At 43.8% G+C, this 19,536-nt stretch overlaps 1 protein-coding gene across 5 annotated transcripts in view; it reads left to right on the forward strand.

The window, feature by feature from the left end:
• LOC149307108 (putative E3 ubiquitin-protein ligase HERC1) overlaps positions 1–19,536 on the forward strand; it is a 90,036-nt gene that overhangs the window by 45,540 nt on the left and 24,960 nt on the right. For 3 of the 5 annotated variants that reach the window (XM_089538144.1, XM_089538148.1, XM_089538146.1), the window contains exons 31-47: positions 201–356; positions 596–702; positions 1,228–1,338; positions 1,673–1,849; positions 2,096–2,335; positions 3,327–3,410; positions 3,770–4,293; positions 5,483–6,258; positions 7,502–7,700; positions 8,122–8,282; positions 8,460–8,576; positions 14,825–15,056; positions 15,565–15,689; positions 16,202–16,422; positions 18,292–18,560; positions 18,797–18,849; positions 18,948–19,148. In XM_089538144.1, coding sequence (XP_089394270.1) covers positions 201–356; positions 596–702; positions 1,228–1,338; positions 1,673–1,849; positions 2,096–2,335; positions 3,327–3,410; positions 3,770–4,293; positions 5,483–6,258; positions 7,502–7,700; positions 8,122–8,282; positions 8,460–8,576; positions 14,825–15,056; positions 15,565–15,689; positions 16,202–16,422; positions 18,292–18,560; positions 18,797–18,849; positions 18,948–19,148 — 3,753 coding nt within the window. The remainder of the gene's footprint in view (positions 1–200; positions 357–595; positions 703–1,227; positions 1,339–1,672; positions 1,850–2,095; positions 2,336–3,326; positions 3,411–3,769; positions 4,294–5,482; positions 6,259–7,501; positions 7,701–8,121; positions 8,283–8,459; positions 8,577–14,824; positions 15,057–15,564; positions 15,690–16,201; positions 16,423–18,291; positions 18,561–18,796; positions 18,850–18,947; positions 19,149–19,536) is intronic. The other 2 variants (XM_089538145.1, XM_089538147.1) reach the window with 2 other exon arrangements.

The following is a 19,536-nucleotide window of genomic DNA, read 5'->3' on the forward strand; positions in this document are numbered from 1 at the left end:
ATGTCCATCAATCATTGGGACGATGAAAGTGGAGCAGATAGAACATTCAGTGACAAAATGGTCATACAACTATAATACATTCTCTCTTAGTGTCTCCATGCTCATCTCTGGGCAGGGCTTATACAAATCAGGTCATTTTCAGAACATAATAATTCAGCTTCCTGTTGAAAATATTAATTCACATAATTTTAAATCCACAGTGGCTCTCCGGAAACAGCACGCTGCTGAGCTACATCTGGGAGACTTCTTAGTTTTTCTTAGAAGGGTTGTTTCTTCAAAAGCCATCCAGTCAAAAATGGCTTCTCCAAAGTGGACAGAAGTGCTCCTGAATATAGCTTCTCAGAAGTGTTGCTCAGGTATACCTGTATGTATTTACGTGTGTGGCAGATTCCATCTTCACACAAAGTTTACATATTTAAGCCAGGGTGGGCAGCTGCATGGGGAAAGGGAGGGCTTCAGGGGTCAGAAAAGTGGGAAACAGGGGGCCTCCTGCAGGCTACACTCTGACCACTCCATCTTAGTGCTTCTTCAAAAAGCTGTACGTCACACATTCCTGCCTTCGTTGACCTCTGCTCTTTTTTAAATCTTGTTTTAGGTGTACCTTTGGTTGGCAACTTGAGGACGAGGCTGCTTGCACTACACGTTCTGGAAGCCGTGTTGCCTGCTTGCGAATCTGGTGTGGAAGATGACCAGATGGCTCAGGTTTCTACAGGTTTTTTTAAACAATATGTAATGTTTTGGCTTGGTTACAGAAGCATTTTGTGCCTCTCTCCTGCCCCTGTTTTCCCAACTGGTCACTTTATCCTGTGAAACTGTCTTGCACGGAATAAAACCATTGGTCTTTAAAGCGCAGCCTCCCCTGAGTGCTGGGGCCTCTCCAAGGGTTTTGTGCAGAGCTCTTTTCCAGGTCCATAATTCTGAGCCAGCTCTGCTATCCTTATGAACCCTTAAAACATTGCTGTGATCATGTTGTATGTTGTATTGTTTTTCTTTTCTTTTTTAAACAAAGAATTAAAAAAACATTGCTGCTTGCTCACTTGCAGTCCTTTTCAAAATTTCATTAAACCTATGTGGCAGAGAACCATTCATAAGGGATGTTTAGATGCAAGGTTCCTTCTGCTACATACTTAAATCCCTTACTAAGTACTGCTGCTAAGAATGTAGAGTGTTTTAACATTACTTGTGATGAGTTGGAATGGAATCTTCTGAAATGATGTTTCCCAACAGGTTATCGAGCGATTATTTTCCCTTTTGTCTGACTGTATGTGGGAGAGTCCAGTTGCACAAGCCAAACATGTAATTCAGATCAAGGAGAAAGAGCAAGAAATGAAGCTGCAGGTATTACTAGCTTACCAAAATAGTGTGCGTTTTCTTCTGGATCTATTTACTTAATATGACTTGGTCCATACCATCTGAAATACTGTGATCTGTGTGTGTGCATGTGTGCACTGTACCTTCCCCCTTTTTTTGTTTCATTTTAAATGTATTGAAACTGCTTTAAATTAGTGCTGTTTTTGATAGGATAGTTTAATTTTTTTAAAAAAGTCATCATTTTTAAAAAAGCTGTTCATTTTTAATCTGTTGGGAGGTACCTCGGATCCCATGTTGGGAGAAAGAAGCAAGGTATGAAGTAAACATAAATTGTGAGGTGTTTGTGTTCAATTTTTGAAAGAAACAAGGTGAATCTGAAGAGGAAGATGAGAACCTTCCAATTCAAGAAGTGTCCTTTGACCCTGAGAAAGCCCAGTGCTGCATTGTGGAGAATGGGCAGATCCTGACTCATGGGAGCGGTGGAAAGGGGTATGGCTTGGCATCCACTGGAGTCACTTCTGGGTGTTACCAATGGAAGGTACGTAGAACAGGGGAGCGCTTTTAAAAATAATGACGTGGCAAGGTAGATATGTAAATCTGTCATGCATGTAGTGGTATAGTACTAAAGAGTCTCGGAATTCATCAACAAGTTAATTTACTGGTTGATGTGGCTTTTTGGATTCAAATACATATTCCTTGTTGATTTTGTATCAGTTATTACTGATCAGTAATTTTTGAGGTATCGCCATAACATTGATTTTTTTTTTCTCTATGCACTTTTTAGTTCTACATTGTGAAGGAAAATCGAGGCAATGAAGGGACTTGTGTTGGGGTGTCTCGCTGGCCTGTCCACGATTTTAACCATCGCACTACCTCAGACATGTGGCTGTACAGAGCGTACAGTGGCAACCTCTACCATAATGGGGAGCAGACACTGACGCTGACCAGTTTTACCCAAGGAGATTTCATCACCTGCGTGTTGGATATGGAAGCAAGAACTATTTCCTTTGGTAAAAATGGAGAGGTATGAAATTTCTCTTTACTTCTTTCGGTATGAAAGTAAATAAATATGCTTTTTTGATCTCAGGAGGGCAGGGAATTTTTAGGGCAGGTTCCACCACTGAATAGTCCAGCTCTTTTCTAGCGATAGCTTCTCAATGGTTGGAAGTTGAAGCATGACCTGATGCACTTGTCTTGCCATTTTCATTAGAAAGTTAGTAATGGTTTGAACATTTTATGCAGGATAGATTGCACTAAAACATTTTATGCAGGAGAGATTGTGCTAATTCAGATTGGCAATATATGTGGCTATCCTGCCTCAAAATAGTTAATTTCTGGGGGAGAAGGGGAATACTAAATTGGATAAATAAAATGTTAAGTCAAAGAATATTTTATAGAAAAAAATTAATTTTCCTGTTTGAACAAGAAAATGAAAAATAAAGATGTTATAGTACTGTTAAAAGATGCAAGATTAGAAATAGTGAAATCATGGAAAATGTTGGAGGGGCTTTCAGTACAAAAGTGGATAAATACAGTGTGATCTATAACACTATCAGAAAAGATAACCTATAAAATGAGATTACCAAAAGGAGAAATTAAAGAGGATAAATTTAAAGAAATTTGAAAGCACTTTATTACTTACGTTACACCTATGAATTTTGGATTTAACCCACCATCTTATCAAACTTCTTTTTGGAAACAAATGCATTTTGAATGTTAATAACAATATACAAATCATTCATCTGTGTCCTGAAGATGTGTTTTATTTTCAGTGATAGGCAGTGATACATACGTATTTGGCTAACTGACTAATGTTTTGAGGTGAGAGGAAGGAGAAGAGGGGATTGAATGATGTGCTGCGCAAATTAAGGAATATTTGTAAAAGGGAAAATGTAAATAAAAAAGTTATTTTTAAAAATGAGTTAGGGTGTGCTTCCTTGTAAAATGGGTGTTTGAAATGCTCAATTCTAGAAAGGCTTCTCTCTTCTAATTGTTTTTGTTGGTTTTACTACTAGGAACCAAAGTTGGCTTTTGAAGACGTGGATGCTGCAGAATTGTACCCTTGTGTTATGTTTTATAGCAGTAATCCTGGAGAAAAGGTAACTGAAGTTTTCTGTGGTACTAGTTAAAATTAATTCTCATATAGTATAAGTTGGTGGTAATATATAAGCGGCCTAGTGTGACTGAAAATTCAGGTATAACTTCATTAGCTTTGATGTGACTTATTTTTTAATTTTTGTATGCCTCTTAATGATTTTATACTGTTTTAATGTGATGATTTTTTATTGTCTTTATAATTCTATTGCTTTTTGTGAGCCACCTTGGGTCACAGTCCAGGGGAAAGATGACATATAAATAAAGAAAATAAATATAAATAGTTAACAAATAATTTTTAGAAAAACCTGGGAACCTTGCTCCATGAAAATCTGTGACTGTGTGTGTCCATCTGTCTGCCTAGGTCAAAATCTGTGACATGCAGATGCGTGGCACCCCAAGGGACTTGCTTCCAGGGGACCCCATCTGCAGCCCTGTTGCCACCGTTCTTGCCGAAGCCACGATCCAGCTCATCCGCATCCTCCATCGAACAGACCGGTGGACGCATTGCATCAACAAGAAGATGATGGAGCGTCTGCACAAGATCAAGACGTGCCTTAAAGAAGCCAGTCAGAAACTGAAGAAAAGCCGCTCAGTTCAGAGCAGAGAGGAGAATGAGGTGCGGGAAGAGAAGGAGAGCAAGGAAGAGGAGAAGAGCAAGCACAGCAGCCGGCATGGGCTGGCCGACCTCTCCGAGCTCCAGTTGAAAACGCTCTGCGTGGAAGTGTGGCCGGTCCTGGCGGTCATCGGTGGAGTCGATGCTGGGCTGAGGGTCGGAGGCCGCTGTGTCCACAGACAAACGGGGCGCCACGCCACCCTTCTTGGGGTGGTCAAAGAAGGCAGCACCTCTGCCAAAGTCCAGTGGGATGAGGCTGAGATTACCATCAGGTACAGTGCCTTCAGTCTTGGTGTCAGAGAAGTGGTCAGATTAGGAAATGTTGTTAACATTTTCAATATGGCATAGCATTTTAATATCTCGGGTACAGTAGCTGAAGTCAACTCCATTGGGAAGCAAGTTTAGCTTGATGCAGCTTCTGACTACTTTGGTTTTTGAGGCTGTTGTTTGTTTTGCTGACACTTGAGATATTCTTGTTGGTAATCATTCCTAAACAGGATTGTTGGAGCCCCTCCCCAGCACCCTCCCAGTGGGCCAATCTGACATACCCAGAAAGGACAGTAGGTTGCATCCAACTTGGAAAATTGTCCATGTTTCAGCTGGTTTTTGAGGGTTTTTCCCCTGGGATTTTAATGGTTGGGGTGTGTGTGTGTGTAATGGGGAACAAGTGGATCCCACATGCCACATTCTCTGGGTTCATGAGAGGAGCAATCCACACAACTTGGGTATCTCCCATCACCTCCCAGAGAGACAGACAGGTAAAACAAACAGGTCTCTTAATAGCTGAAGAAACAACTCATTGACTCTTCCCCTTTGTCCAAAATTTTGGCTGATTCCCCCCCCCCCTCCAAATAAATAAATAAATTGGGGTGTATTGGTTGGATTTTGTTGGCTGCTAGATGTACTTCCTGGAGGCTGGATGTTCTGTGAACCTCCACAAGCTTTTCTTACTTTTTTAAAAGTAGAATACTTTCCAAAAAGAAAAGAAAAAAACAAGAAAGAAGGCACATTGAAATGTTGCTAAAATTTTGGGAGGGAGATATAAGAAGCCCTCTCCCTGCTGCTGTTCCAGGCTGTGCATTCTCTTTTCTTTGTGCCAAGCAATGATAGTCCAGGTGTTGGAGATTTTTCCCCACTTTATCCATTAAGAGGCAATATCCAAAACTGGTCTACCTTAATTCAGGGAAACATCCCACATAATTATGTGAAGTATTGGGCACTGATTGTTTTGTTTTAAAAATATGCTTTGTTACCTTTGTGTTGAGTATCCCCTCTCCCCGTTACCTAATCACAACCCTCATTTCTTTCCCTTTCTTTATGTTTAATTTTTTAGACTGTCAGTTCATTTAGATTTTGATTAACTATATTTTACATCTTATTTTGCCTACATTATTTCCTGTGCTTTCCTCCTGTCTATCCCTCACTTGCTTCTTCCTGTGTCATTTCTGATCTTTATTAAAGCTTCCCAACTTTTTGGTCGCCTAGTGATACGCCACTGTATAATCTGGAACCTTGCGAGCCCCTGCCTTTTGACGTGGCAAGATTCCGTGGACTGACAGCCACTGTTTTGCTGGACCTCACCTATCTGACCGGCATCCACGAAGACACGGGAAAGCAAAATGCCAAGCGACATGAAAAGAAACACAAACATGACTCTGAAGACAAAGGAGAGGCCGACCAGAAAACGGAAGGAGAGTCTGGGTCAGAGGCACAATCTGTGCTAAGCGCTGAGGAAGTTAAAGGACATGGAGCTACAACTTCCAAATTTGAAAGCGAAAGCACTTCCTTTTCTTTAGAGGCCATTTCCTTAGGCACGGAGGGACAGCATCCAAATGCCGAAGGCAAAAGGAAAATCCACGAGCACGCCTCAAAAAATCATGACATTGTACAAACCGAAATCAGAGCGGTGCAGTTATCTTATCTTTACCTTGGGGCTATGAAGTCACTTAGCACTCTCCTTAGTTGCAGCAAATATGCTGAGTTGCTACTGATACCCAAAGTCCTGGCAGAGAGTGGTCATAATTCTGATTGCGCAAGTTCTCCCATTGTTCACGAAGATGTGGAAATGCGTGCTGCCTTGCAATTCTTGATGCGCCATATGGTGAAACGGGCTGTCATGCGCTCGCCCATCAAGAGGGCGCTTGGACTGGCAGATTTGGAACGGGCGCAAGCAATGATCTACAAACTGGTGGTTCATGGGCTGTTGGAGGACCAGTGCGGTAGCAAAATTAAGCAAGGTATGCTTTAAACATGCCAGTATGTATATGTTAATTTGAATGTTGCATTTAGTTCAGATGTGCCTCTGCAAAGTTTGAAATTCCATCATGATGTTCCTCTGGTAGTGTGTCGCATATTGTGATGCTGTGCTGGGAGAAGGCAAACACTCATGCTTATCTTTGACATTTTACATAGAAACATGGAAAGTTTATTGTTAAAAGCTAAAAGCCGTCACGATATAAAACAGATCCAAACAGTAAATACAAAAACAGTAAAAAAAAAAAAAAAGGCACAAAACCCACGAATAAAACATGGTAAAATTAGTAAGAGAAACCCATCAACTAAAAACAATAATACATCAAAAATGATAAAATATTAAAAACATAAAACTAGAATGGTTCTAGCCATCATTCCGATCAAGAAAACTGATTCTGATCTTGCTAGTGGCTAAACCAAATTTTGCTACCATAGAAGTAACAAATACTTTGTTGCTGGCCAAAAGGACACAAATCTGCTGAAGGCAAGATCTATTGGAAAGGGATTTTAAAATACATTCATGAAACCTTTGTCTAGGGGATATATACAGAGGACAATGTAAAAGGTAATGTTCGATATTCTCCACTTCCCCGGTTTTGCAGATACATAGTCTTAGATGGACAGGAGTGTTATTATATCTGCCCGTCAAATAGGCAGAAGGCATACATTGGTACCTTAGAGCAGTAAATGCTTTTATAGCAGGGACCAGAGTAAGATTAATAAAGTCAGTTGTGATTGCACCTATAGATTACCTTAATTTGCTTTTTTGTGGCTTAGTTCAGGAATCAGAGTGTGGTGTTCAAAGACAGCTTTTGTAAAACTCTATCCTAGTTCAGTGGTGAGCAACTGTGGAAGTGGCAGAGGCCAGTTTTCACCTTGGCATCTTGGCAATCTGACCTGACCAGAAGTGTCATCATGTTGCTTCTGGTTTCAGTTTTGACCAGTTGAGGGGTAGTGGTGTTTATGGGAGAGCCAGCATGGTGAAGTGGTTTGAGCATCAGATTAGGATCCTGGAAACTACCTCAACTTTCATCCAGTGTCTGAAACGTAAGAATGTCAGAAGGGTTGTGCAAGATCAAGCTGAGCATTTTCATCCAATGTCTTGTTTCTCCATTTGATAAGGTGGTGCAGGTGAGCTTCATCAGTAGTAGTCTTTTCTTCAGTGACATATGCGTAAGTATCTCTCTGTGTCCAGCAAAAAGGGAAAAGGTTCAATTTTTTTTCCAGAACTGGATCAGCAAACAGAAGAAAATGACCAAACTCAGCAGGCCCAGACACCTGTGACGACAAGCCCTTCTGCCTCAAGCACCACGTCTTTCATGAGCAGCTCTCTGGAAGATACCACAACGGCCACCACTCCGGTGACTGATACTGAAACCGTACCTGCCTCTGAGTCGCCTGGCGTTTTGCCTCTGAGCCTTCTGAGGTAAGGGATGGTTTCCACTAAATCACCAGTTTTGGGAATGATTTTGTAATTTTTTCTCCTTGAAGCTATAACTTTCTGAATTTATTTTCTGAATTGACTTGCTCATAACTTTAGTAGGCATGGTAGAGTAGCATTGCAAGTGAGAAGCAGCACATAGGAAGACAATTTGTATTGGGGGGTATAGGCAGCCATCATGTCACGACTAAACTGTTTTTAAGAGTTTAAAAAGCAATTTTATTCAGCAAGTAACAATATTGAGGAGCAAACTGGATACCCCAGTGAATAGACACTGCTGTTTCCTGACATATGCTTCAATCCCTTTGGTGGTTTGCAGATATTCCTAATGAAGCTGAAGTGTCAGAAATTTAACCTGTTTCCTGGCAAGTCCTCCCATGCTATTGTTACTTTTTTCCCCTTTAAGGCAAATGTTCTCCAGCTACCCAACTACTACCGTCCTTCCAACAAGACGTGCTCAGACACCTCCGATATCCTCTCTGCCTACCTCTCCCTCAGATGAAGTGGGAAGGAGGCAATCTCTCACCTCTCCTGACTCTCAGTCCGCAAGACCTACCAATCGTACAGGTAGGATTTTTCCACAGCTGTTGCAAAATGGTTAATTACTTTGGAATTCACATTTTCATTTTGGCCTCTGTAGTGTATGTCAAATATAATAGGTTTTGTGCTCAGCAGTATGTCCAGATGTGGGTACCTGAACTTGGTAATTGTTTGCCATTGATTCTTCTCTTTCACAACCCGCAGCATTGTCGGATCCCAGCAGCCGCCTTTCGACTTCCCCACCTCCCCCTGCTATTGCTGTGCCGTTGCTAGAAATGGGGTTCTCCCTTCGGCAGATCACAAAAGCCATGGAAGCCACAGGTAATTTGGGAACTTCTGCTTCAATGTCATAGAATCATAGAATCATAGAGTTGTAAGAGACCGCATGGGCCATCCAGTCCAAACCCCCTGCAATGCAGGAAATCCAAATCAAAGCATCCCCAGCAGATGGCCATCTAGCCTCTGCTTAAAGACCTCCAAGGAGGAAGACCACTACACTCTGAGGGAGTATGTTCTACTGTCGAACAGCCCTTACTCTCAGGAAGTTCTTCCTAATGTTGAGGTGGAATCTCTTTTCCTGTAGCTTGCATCCATTGTTCCGGGTCCTGTTCTCTGGAGCAGAAAAAAACAAGCTTGCTCCCTCCTCAATATGACATCCTTTCAAGTATTTAAACAGTGCTATCATATCACCTCTTAACCTTCTCTTCTCCAGGCTAAACATCCCCAGCTCCCTGAGTCGTTCCTCATAGGGCAAGGTTTCCAGACCTTTCACCATTTTAGTCGCCCTCCTCTGGACACGCTCCAGTTTCTCAATGTCCTTTTTGAATTGTGGTGCCCAGAACTGGACACAATATTCCAGGTGGGGCCTGACCAGAGCAGAATACAGTGGCACTATTACTTCTCTTGATCTAGACACTATACTTTTATTGATGCAGCCTAAAATTGCATTGGCCTTTTTAGCTGCCGCGTCGCACTGTTGACTCATGTTCAACTTGTGGTCTACTTGGACTCCCAGATCCCTTTCACATGTAGTTTCATTCAGCCAGGTGTTTCCCATCCTATATCTGTGCATTTCATTTTTCTGCCCTAAGTGCAGTACCTTACATTTCTCTGTGTTGAATTTCATTTTGTTAGCTTTGGCCCAGCTTTCTAGTCTATTCCGATCATTTTGAATGTTGATCCTGTCCTCTGGAGTATTAGCTATTCCTCCTAATTTGGTGTCATCTGCAAATTTGATAAGTATGTTCCCAATTCTGTCATTCAGGTCATTGATAAAGATGTTGAATACCACTGGGCCCAGGACAGAGCCCTGTGGGACCCCACTGGTCACTTCTCTCCAGGCTGAAAAAGAGCCATTGTTGAGCACTCTTTGGGTTCGGTCGGTCAACCAATTACAGATCCATTTAACAGTTACTTTGTCTAGCCCGCTTTTTACAAGCTTGTTTGCAAGAATGTCATGGGAAACCTTGTCAAAGGCCTTACTGAAAACAAGATATACTATATCCACAGCATGCCCTTCATCTAACAAGCTGGTAATTTTATCAAAGAAAGAGATCAGATTTGTCTGGCATGACTTGTTTCTCTGAAACCTGTGTTGACTTTTTGTGATTATGGCATTGCCTTCTAGATGTTCACAGACTCTCTGTTTAATGATCTGCTCTAGAATCTTTCCTGGGATTGATGTCAGACTAACTGGACGATAATTGTTGGGATCCTCTTTTTCCCCCTTTTTGAAGATGGGAACAGCGTTTGCCCTCCTCCAGTCTGCTGGGATTTCTCCTGTTTTCCAGGAGTTTTCAAATATGATTGCCAATGGCTCAGATATTACATTTGCCAGTTCTTTTAGTACCCTTGGATGTAGTTCATCTGGTCCTGGAGACTTAAATTCATTTAGATTAACAAGGCATTCCTCTACTATCTCTTTACTTATTCTGTGCTGTAATTCCCCTATTCTGTCCTCTGCTCCATTATCCTCAGGTTGAGCACCCTTTGCCTTTTCTGAGAAGACTGAGGCAAAGAAGGTGTTGAGGAATTCTGCCTTTTCTCTGTCCTCTGTTAACATTTTGCCATCTTCTCCACACAGTGGCCCTACCATTTCCTTCTTCTTCCTTTTGCTGCGGACATATCCAAAAAATCCCTTTTTATTCTTTTTAACCTCTCTAGCAAGCCTGAGTTCATTCTGCGCTTTAGCTTTTCTGACTTTACCCCTACACATGCCTGCTATTTCTTTGAATTCCTTTTTTGTGATTTCCCCCTTTTTCTATTTCTTATACATGTTCCGTTTCAAACTCAGCTCAGTTGAAAGTTCCTTAGTCATCCATCCTGGTTTCTTGAGACATCTCCCATTTTTCTTTCTCACTGGAACTGTTTGAGATTGTGCCTTCAGTATCTCTCTTTTGAGAAACTCCCATCCATCCTGAACTCCCTTCCCTTTTAGTATTTCTGATCATGGGATCACCCTCAATACTTCTCCAAGTTTACTGAAATCCGCTCTCCTAAAATCTAGGATGCGTGTCTGACTATGCCTGGCTTTTCCTTTCCATTGTATAACAAACTCCAGGAGAACATGGTCACTTCCACCTAATGATCCCACCACTTGCACCCCATTAACCAAGTCATCCTTGTTGGTTAGGATCAGATCCAAAATAGCTGACCCCCTTGTTGCCTCTTCCACCTTTTGGACCATGAAATTATCTTCCAGGCAAGTGAGGAATTTACTAGACCTTGAGGATTTTGCTGAGTTTGTCTTCCAGCAAATATCAGGCTAGTTGAAGTCACTCATCACTACTACATCTCTCTTTTCTGACTGTGAGGTCATCTGTTCTAGAAAGATATCATCCAGTTCCTCAGTCTGACTTGGGGGTCTGTAATAGACTCCCACCGTAACATCCTTGTTGTTTCCCTCCCCTTTAATTTTTATCCAGATGCTCTCCACCTGGCTTCCATGATTGATGTCCTGGATCTCTTCACTGGTCTAAATATCTCTGACATATAGTGCTATCCCTCCTCCTTTCCTCTTTGACCTATTTCTCTTAAAAAGGTTATACCCCTCTATTTCCACATTCCAATCATGAGACTCATCCCACCAGGTTTCAGTGATGCCTATTGTATCATATTTGCTTTGTTGTACTAGGAGTTCGAGTTCATCTTGTTTATTTCCCATGCTCTGTGCATTAGTGTAGAGACATCGCAGACCATGGGTCCCATTTACTTGCTGCTTGTGCAAGTTTTTTTGCCTCCCACTGTTGGGTCCTTGCACTGTTTGCCTTGTTTCCTCTATGTCAGTTTGACTATTTTCTCCAGCCCTTTCGCCTTCCTTAATATTGTCTCCCTTCCCCACGGAACTCAGTTTAAAGCCCTCCTGATCAAGTTCTTGAGACTGTTGGCAAAAACATTTCTTCCAACTGGTGTGAGATGCAACCCGTCTGTTGCAAGAAGTCCCTCCTCATGGAACCGCAGCCCATGATCAAAGAATCCAAATCGTTCTCAGCGGCACCATCTGTGAAGCCAGTTGTTCACATCCGCTATTTTCCTCTCCCTTCCCTTCATGTCAGTATGATAGAGGATGTTGCAGAGCATGGCTGCTTCTGCCTCAACACAGCTGAGATTATTCAGGTGTGCTGAGTAAAGAATGTAAAAACTGGCAACACCTGCTTGATTTCTGAGACTCACTTCAAATGGTGCCAAAATGAGCCCTCTTAGATTAGAGTGGCAAAAAATGGCACACCATATTCTAAGTTGGGGCTTCCTTTAGTGTAGGGGTCAGCAACTGTGCATTAATTTCCACCGTATGTCTCATCTCTCACAGCAAGCCCAAATACCAAATACCAGGGGTGGTGGACCTATTAGGATGGTCCACCCTCGAAGGCTGATGGAACCCAGAAGGTTCCAAGAAGCCTTAGAGGGGCCCATGGTTGGAGGTGACGGTGACTCTGTTGATGCCCTGACTGGTATCTGGGATACCGGTCTCTCAAGGGCTATACACAAGATCGCTCCCAAGCGCCCTCTCAGGCCTGCTTCCAAACGTAAGCCCTGGTATACGGAAGATCTCCGGGCGAGGAAGCGGGTTCTGCAATGGCTAGAGCATCACTGGCGGAAACACCTTCGCTTAGCTGACAAGGCTCTCCTAGACCGCCTTTTGGAGGACTACAGAGAGGCGATACGAGCAGCTAAGAACTCGTTCTATGGTGCTCGTGTCGCGTCCGCGGAGTCACGTCCAGCAGAGTTGTTCAGGGTAGTCAGGGAGCTAACTCAGCTCCCTCTTGCCCCGAACCAGATCCTTGAACCTTCTAAGGCCTGCTGTGACCAGTTTAACAACTTCTTCGCAGATAAAACCTCTCGGATAAGCGAAGGTCTTAACGCCGGCATTAGGGTAGAACCTAGGGTAGAGGTATCCAGAGCCTCCGTGGACTCCATTAAACTGGATCAGTTTGAGTTGGTTAGTACTGATGATGTGGACAAGATCCTTAGAAGCGTACGGAAGACAACCTGCTCTCTCGATCCCTGTCCCTCATGGCTAGTGGCTCAGGGGGGACCGGTGATAACCTCGCTGTTACACCGGATTATTAATACATCTTTGAGGGACGGGCAATTTCCATCCAGCTTAAAATTGGCCATTGTAAAACCACTGTTAAAAAAGCCCTCCCTCGACTCCCTGATGCATAATAATTATCGGCCAGTTTCACTACTGCCATTTCTGGGGAAGGTGATCGAGAGGGCGGTTGCAATCCAGCTTCAATCGATCTTGGATGAAACGGATTATCTGGACCCATTTCAAACCGGCTTCCGGGCGGGCTGCGGGGTTGAGACGGCCATGGTCGCCTTGGTTGATGATCTCCGTCTGGGCATCGACGGGTAGTGTGTCCCTGTTGGTGCTCTTGGACATCTCAGCGGCTTTCGATACCATAGACCATGGTATCCTTCTGGAGCGCCTGGCAGAGGTGGGAATCGGGGGCACTGCGCTCCAGTGGTTCCGATCCTACCTCTCTGGGAGGTTCCAGATGGTGCAGCTGGGAGACGTGTGCTCCGATAAGAGGGCCCTTGTATCTGGGGTCCCTCAAGGAGCCATTCTGTCTCCCGTGCTTTTCAACATTTACATGAAACCGCTGGGAGAGATCATCTGGGGACATGGGGCGCGGGGTTATCAGTACGCTGATGACACCCAAATAGTCTTCTCTATGTCTCCGACTGATGCAGTGACTGAGGATGGCGTCTCTCCTCTCGTGGCCTGTCTGGAGTCGGTAATGGGCTGGATGAGGGAAAACCGACTCAGTCTGAATCCAGAGAAAACGGAGGTGCTCGTGATAGGTTCTCCTGGCCCAGGGATGGCGGTGGTTCCACCTGTCCTGAACGGGATCACGCTTCCCGTGAAGGACTCTGTAAGCAGTCTGGGGGTGCTCCTTGACTCGTCGCTCCACCTTACATCTCAGGTGGATGCGACAGTCAGGAGCACCTGTTATCAGCTTCGGCTGATTCGCCAGCTGCGTCCCTACCTGGGCCAGAGGGACCTTGAAACGGTAGTACATGCTCTGGTAACCTCTCGATTGGATTTCTGCAACGCACTCTACATGGGGCAACCCTTGTACCAAACCCGGAAGCTACAATTGGTACAGAATATGGCAGCCAGACTGGTCACTGGCATATCCAGGGCCAGCCATATAACAACGGTGCTTAAAGATCTGCACTGGCTGCCTATTTGCTTCCGGGCGCAATACAAGGTGTTGGTTATAACCTATAAAGCCCTAAATGGCTTGGGCCCAGGATACCTAGAGGACCGCCTCTCCCCATACAATCCGCCCCGCACACTCAGAACATCTGGGCAGCAGCTATTGAGGGTCCCTGGGGCAAGATTGGCCTCCACTTCTAGGAGGACCTTTACCATCTCGGCCCCGACCCTCTGGAATTCGCTGCCCGGAGAGCTCCGCTCGGCCACCTCCCTAACCCAGTTCAAGAAGGGGTTAAAAACCTTCTTGTTTAAGCTAGCATTCCCAGATACAGGCTCCAGTTAGTCTTCCCCCCCTCTGACAGCAGTGGTATGTGGCTAGAACCGGTTTTTAATTTGTGATTTTAACTGTAATTTGTTGTTTATTGCATGTATGTATTATTGTATTATGTATTGTGTTTTGAATGCTGTTGTTCACCGCCCTGATTGCAAGAAGGGCGGTATAAAAATAAAACTTTTATTTATTATTATTCTTCTGCAGTCCCTCACAAAAGGGGCCTTTGTTGGTGTGCTGCCTCTGTTTCAGTGGAAGGAACCGTCTCTGAGGATTCCTTGCTTAAGAAATCCTTATGAGGTCACCATAAGTTGACAGTGACATGAAGGCACATGCATTCACATGTGCTCACACACACAAATGCTAGGATTCACTTCTTCAAGAGGAGAGAGAAAGGTGTTCTAGCTGTCAGCTTCTGCCTCAGCAATCAGGCACTGTGAGAGGAAACATTTTGAAGAGCTCTGTCAATAAACATCTGGATTTCACTAATATCAGGGCCATTTTTAAGTGATGATACACATTTTCTTTTTGCAACCAGCAGTTCAGTGTGTAAGATGTTCCTGATTTTGCTAGGTGCAAGGGGAGAAGCAGATGCTCAGAACATTACTGTCCTGGCAATGTGGATGATAGAGCATCCTGGGAATGAGGAAGATGAAGAACCTCAGTCTGAAGACACGGCAGATTCCCACCACAGTACAGGAATCTCCGGGGGCAGCGGGAAGTCAAGTGACCAGTGTTACTTGCAGTCTCCTGGTGATATCCCTTCAGCTGATGCCCCTGAAATGGAGGAAGGTTTTAATGAAAGGTAAAATGCGAGCTTCTTCCATTTGGAAGAGTCCCGGGCTCTTTCTACTGGAGCTATAAGCAGTACCTTTCTTCAACTGTTAAATATTCTTTATTAAAATTGAATTGACTTTTAAAAAACAAGCATTGGGTTTTGACACAGATTAGACCTAGTTCGCTCCTAGTCTTGACGGCTGAACCTCTGGGTTCAGAAGCAGTTTGCTTTTGATGGTCATGCTCTCTGGACCAAGGCTGCTTACTGTTTTCATGCTCTAGTTGGCCATTGTGGGAAATAAGAGCCTGCCCTAAGTGGGCCTTTACAGAGGTCATTTTATGTTCTTAAATCCTATCTAAAAATCTTCTTGAGAGACAGAACATAAAACACAAGAGTAAAAAGAGGGCAAAGGAGCAACCAAAAATGTAATTTATATGTTGCTATTGCTGTTGTGTACTTTCATTTCTGACTTACAGCTGTAAGAGACTAATGTCTTTTAAAACAATGAAACCAACCCTGTTCTGTATACTTTCAGCCATGACAACATGGACCATGGAGAAAATGCAGCCTCTGGGAGTGGACCCACGTCAAGGGGCCGGTCAGCAGTAACTAGGAGACACAAATTTGACCTAGCTGCCCGGACGCTGCTAGCACGCGCTGGTAGGTCTCCAGAAATATTCTTCCCCATGTCTGTTACTTTTCAAGGTGTCAGGATCACATCCTGAAGATCTGTTGAGTTGTCCGTATGAGGCAGGTTGTAAGTAGCCCATCAGACTTGGTGTGAGGTAAAATATAAGTATTGGCATTGTAAGTATTGCTTTGGCAAGGAAAAATAAAGCACTCTTGATGGATGCAAAGTTATTGTGTACTTAATCCCTCCACTGGTACCTGATACTGTGGTAGTAGGGCCTAAGTGAAAGGAGAAAGATATTTATTAGGTTCTAGTTCTCTTATGCTACACAGCTATAGCATTTTAACACCATTTTTTACTGTCATGGCTCCATTCTATGGAATTCTGAGATCTGTAGTTTTGGAGGTCATTACCTCTCTTCGGCCCCTCCGTATCATCCATTCACATGCCTCTAGCTAATACATAAGCTAAGTTGCAACTAGAATGCATTGCTGTTATATACCTGCAAAATAAAGTGTGTGGTTTTCTTCTCTGGTTTAAGCGGGATTGTACCGCTCTGTACAGGCCCACAGGAACCAGAGCCGGAGGGAAGGCATCTCCCTGCCGCAAGACCCTGGAGCCTTCTATGACTTCAATTTGGACGAGGAGCTAGAGATTGACCTGGATGACGAAGCCATGGAAGCAATGTTTGGCCAGGATCTTGCCAGTGATAATGACATTCTGGGAATGTGGATCCCAGAGGTACTGGATTGGCCAACCTGGGTGTGTGTGTGAATGCAGCTTGGGCTGCTTCGCTTTCTACTTGCTCTTCAGAAAATGAAATGACATTGAGCAGTATACTAAACTATCGTATTGTTCACGTTGTTGCTGCTAATACTTTTCAGGCTCTGTTTACTGGTGCAAGTGAACTGTCTTTTTAATTGCTGGGTGGGGAACTAATTGATAGTTATGTCAGTGGGTCAACTAAAGGCCTTGATAATCCAGAGTCACTTGTACTGGCATATGTTTACACTGTTGTGCTCAAAGCATTAAGGATCTTGTCCTCTGTTTTTCAATTGGAGCAATAAGGTGCTGGTAGATATTTACGTAAGCTACAAATTGCAGACAGGTGCTCCTTGAACCTCTGTTTTAAAACAGATTGGAATTTCATACAGAATCACATTACTGCAGAAGATATTCCTTTTAGCCTGCACCTCATTTAATGCTTTGTTGGTTTGATCTGCTTGCACATGCTAAATTGCTTCTGTATGGTTTTAATGCCAAACAAGCCCCATAACATGCTTTTGGCCCCTAACACAATAATTGTGTGAATATGTTTTCATGACATTGCTGAAATACTCTTTTTGGTGTGCCGCTTAGGCTTCTAGTAAATGAGTGGTTGAGCGTCTTGACTGAGGTACTGAAAACTGTAGACCTTGGTCTCCAGATCCCATGGCCAAGTCATAAAGATATGGCTTATTTTTATGTTTGTCCCTGACTTGCCCATGGTTTTGTTGTCTGTGAGTTATTAGTAGGAATGTTGAAGTCTCCCAGATCAGAGAGGATTTAGTACTGTGTGCTAAAGAGAGCTTTTGAGTTGATCAGCATATTATACAGCAGGAGGAGGTAAACTGTATTGGATCCCACTCCTAAAAGTAGGGCTGCCTTTTTGAATGCTCTATGGTAATGTCAGAGAGTGAGAGAGCTCATTAAACATTTCTGTATGATCTGGTAATTCACTATATGGACAGTAATTCACTATGTGGCACTATATGCCACAACATGATCCCATGCAGTTTGAAGTGATAAAATTCCAGAACACTGCCACTGCACCCTATTTCAGCCTTCCACAATCTGATGCCTGCTAGATGTGTTGGATGGCAACTCCCAGAATCCCTAGCCTTAATTTGTGGGGCCTATTGTCCTCCCTCAGCTGCCCCCACCCCTTAGAGAAGAAGATGAAAACAGAGCAATTTGCAAAAACTGCAATACTGCAAATTATGGCGCCTTACAGACCGCTGGATTGCGGCGGTCTGCTGCCGCCGCCGCCGGTTACTGCATCCAGGAACCGCAGCAGCCAAACGGCGCGGTTCCTGGACGCAGCAAAGAAGGAGTGTGAAAATCACACTCCTTCCTGGGTCCCGGATGTGACGCCATGAGGCGCTAGTCGCACACTCGCGGCGTCATATCCAGGGCACGACGTGCAGACGCAGAGCGTCCGCTATGTAAAGATGGCGGCCCCCATGTGGACAGGCGGCACCATCTCTTACGCGCTCCGTGCGTACTAGGGTTGGGGGCCGTGAGGAAGAGACGGCTCTTCCTAACCCTAGTATGCGCGGAGCGCGTACTATGCGCGCGTTTGTAACGTGCCTATGTCAACTAAACATCTGCAGACTGATAGTTTTTGTAATGTATTAATCATACAAAATATAGGATCTATAGCTAGAAAATTATACGTGTGGGTTTTCAGAATTCCTTCGCTGAAAGGGGCATGCTGATGTGTTGATATGTACAAAATTTAAAACCTTCACCCAGCATATGGCCTTGCTGCAGCATTAGCTTGGTACTAAGCTGCACCTAAGTGCTGTGGTTCTGTCTGTGGGTGTGATTTACCATCTGTGTGCAAGCTAACCACATGATTATTTTGTGCAGCACGTTTGTGAATCTGAAGACAGAGAAGAAGTGGTTGTGTGTGAGTTGTGCGAATCCAGCGTGGTCAGCTTCAATCAGCACATGAAGAGAAACCACCCGGGCTGTGGCCGTAGTGCCAACCGGCAAGGCTATCGCAGCAATGGCTCCTATGTGGATGGATGGTTCGGTGGGGAGTGCGGCAGTGGGAATCCTTATTATCTCTTGTGCGGCAGCTGCCGAGAGAAATACTTGGCCCTGAAGAGCAAATCTAAGACGTCAGCCTCAGAAAGGTACCAGAGCCAATGTGAGATTATTTCTTCTGGAAGAAAGGAAGCACTTTGGGATTCTTTTTAAAATTCTTCCTGGGGGGAATTGAAGTCTGTGGCAAGAAGTACTATGCACTACTGTACTTTCAATGCTGCATCCTATGGAATCCTAGGATTTGTAGATTATTTAACATATGCTTTGATTTATGGAGTACAGTATTTGATTGTTGTCTTCCTTTTTACCCCCCATTTATCTGCAGATATAAAGGTCAAGCCCCTGATTTAATAGGCAAGCAGGACAGCGTCTATGAAGGTACTTTTTTATGTAGGTCTTCCAAATGGCCCCAGTGCCTAGTTCTAGCTTTGCTTTCAAGAGTTATACCTAACTGCAGTTTACGTCTCTAATGCTAGAGGACTGGGACATGTTGGATGTCGATGAGGATGAAAAACTGACGGGTGAAGAGGAGTTCGAACTGTTGGCTGGGCCCCTTGGCTTGAATGACCGACGCATTGTGCCTGAGCCAGTTCAGTTCCCAGACAGCGATCCTCTGGGTGCCTCTGTCGCAATGGTCACAGCCACGAACAGTATGGAAGAAACACTGATGCAAATAGGTAATCTTCAAATTGGGAAGTAATAATAATAATAATAATAATAATAATAATAATTTGTTTTATTTATATACTGCTATTCCAAAGATCATAGCGGTGAACAGCAAGTAAGCTAATTAGCAAGTAAGTAGTTCTCTGTAGCTTTGTACCCTTTTGACCAGGATCCTTAGTCTATTAAATTAAATCAGTTGGCTTCACAGCCTGGATTCAGTTTTCTAGACCCTGTTAACAGCAGTTCTTTTGCCTCTGAATTTATGCAAATGTTGGCTTGTTTGTTCAGCAGTTGGTTCAGTGGATCTACTCTACTTGGGACTAGCAATTGGGCTTAGGCCCATATGTTTTTATGGGTTGGATGATTCTACATAGCCTGCTGTACCACCAAAAGCTAGAA

Source organism: Sceloporus occidentalis, unplaced genomic scaffold (genome assembly GCF_023333645.1).
Source record: "Sceloporus occidentalis isolate IW3139 unplaced genomic scaffold, rSceOcc1.0.p SCAF_9, whole genome shotgun sequence".
Lineage (NCBI taxonomy): Eukaryota > Metazoa > Chordata > Lepidosauria > Squamata > Phrynosomatidae > Sceloporus > Sceloporus occidentalis.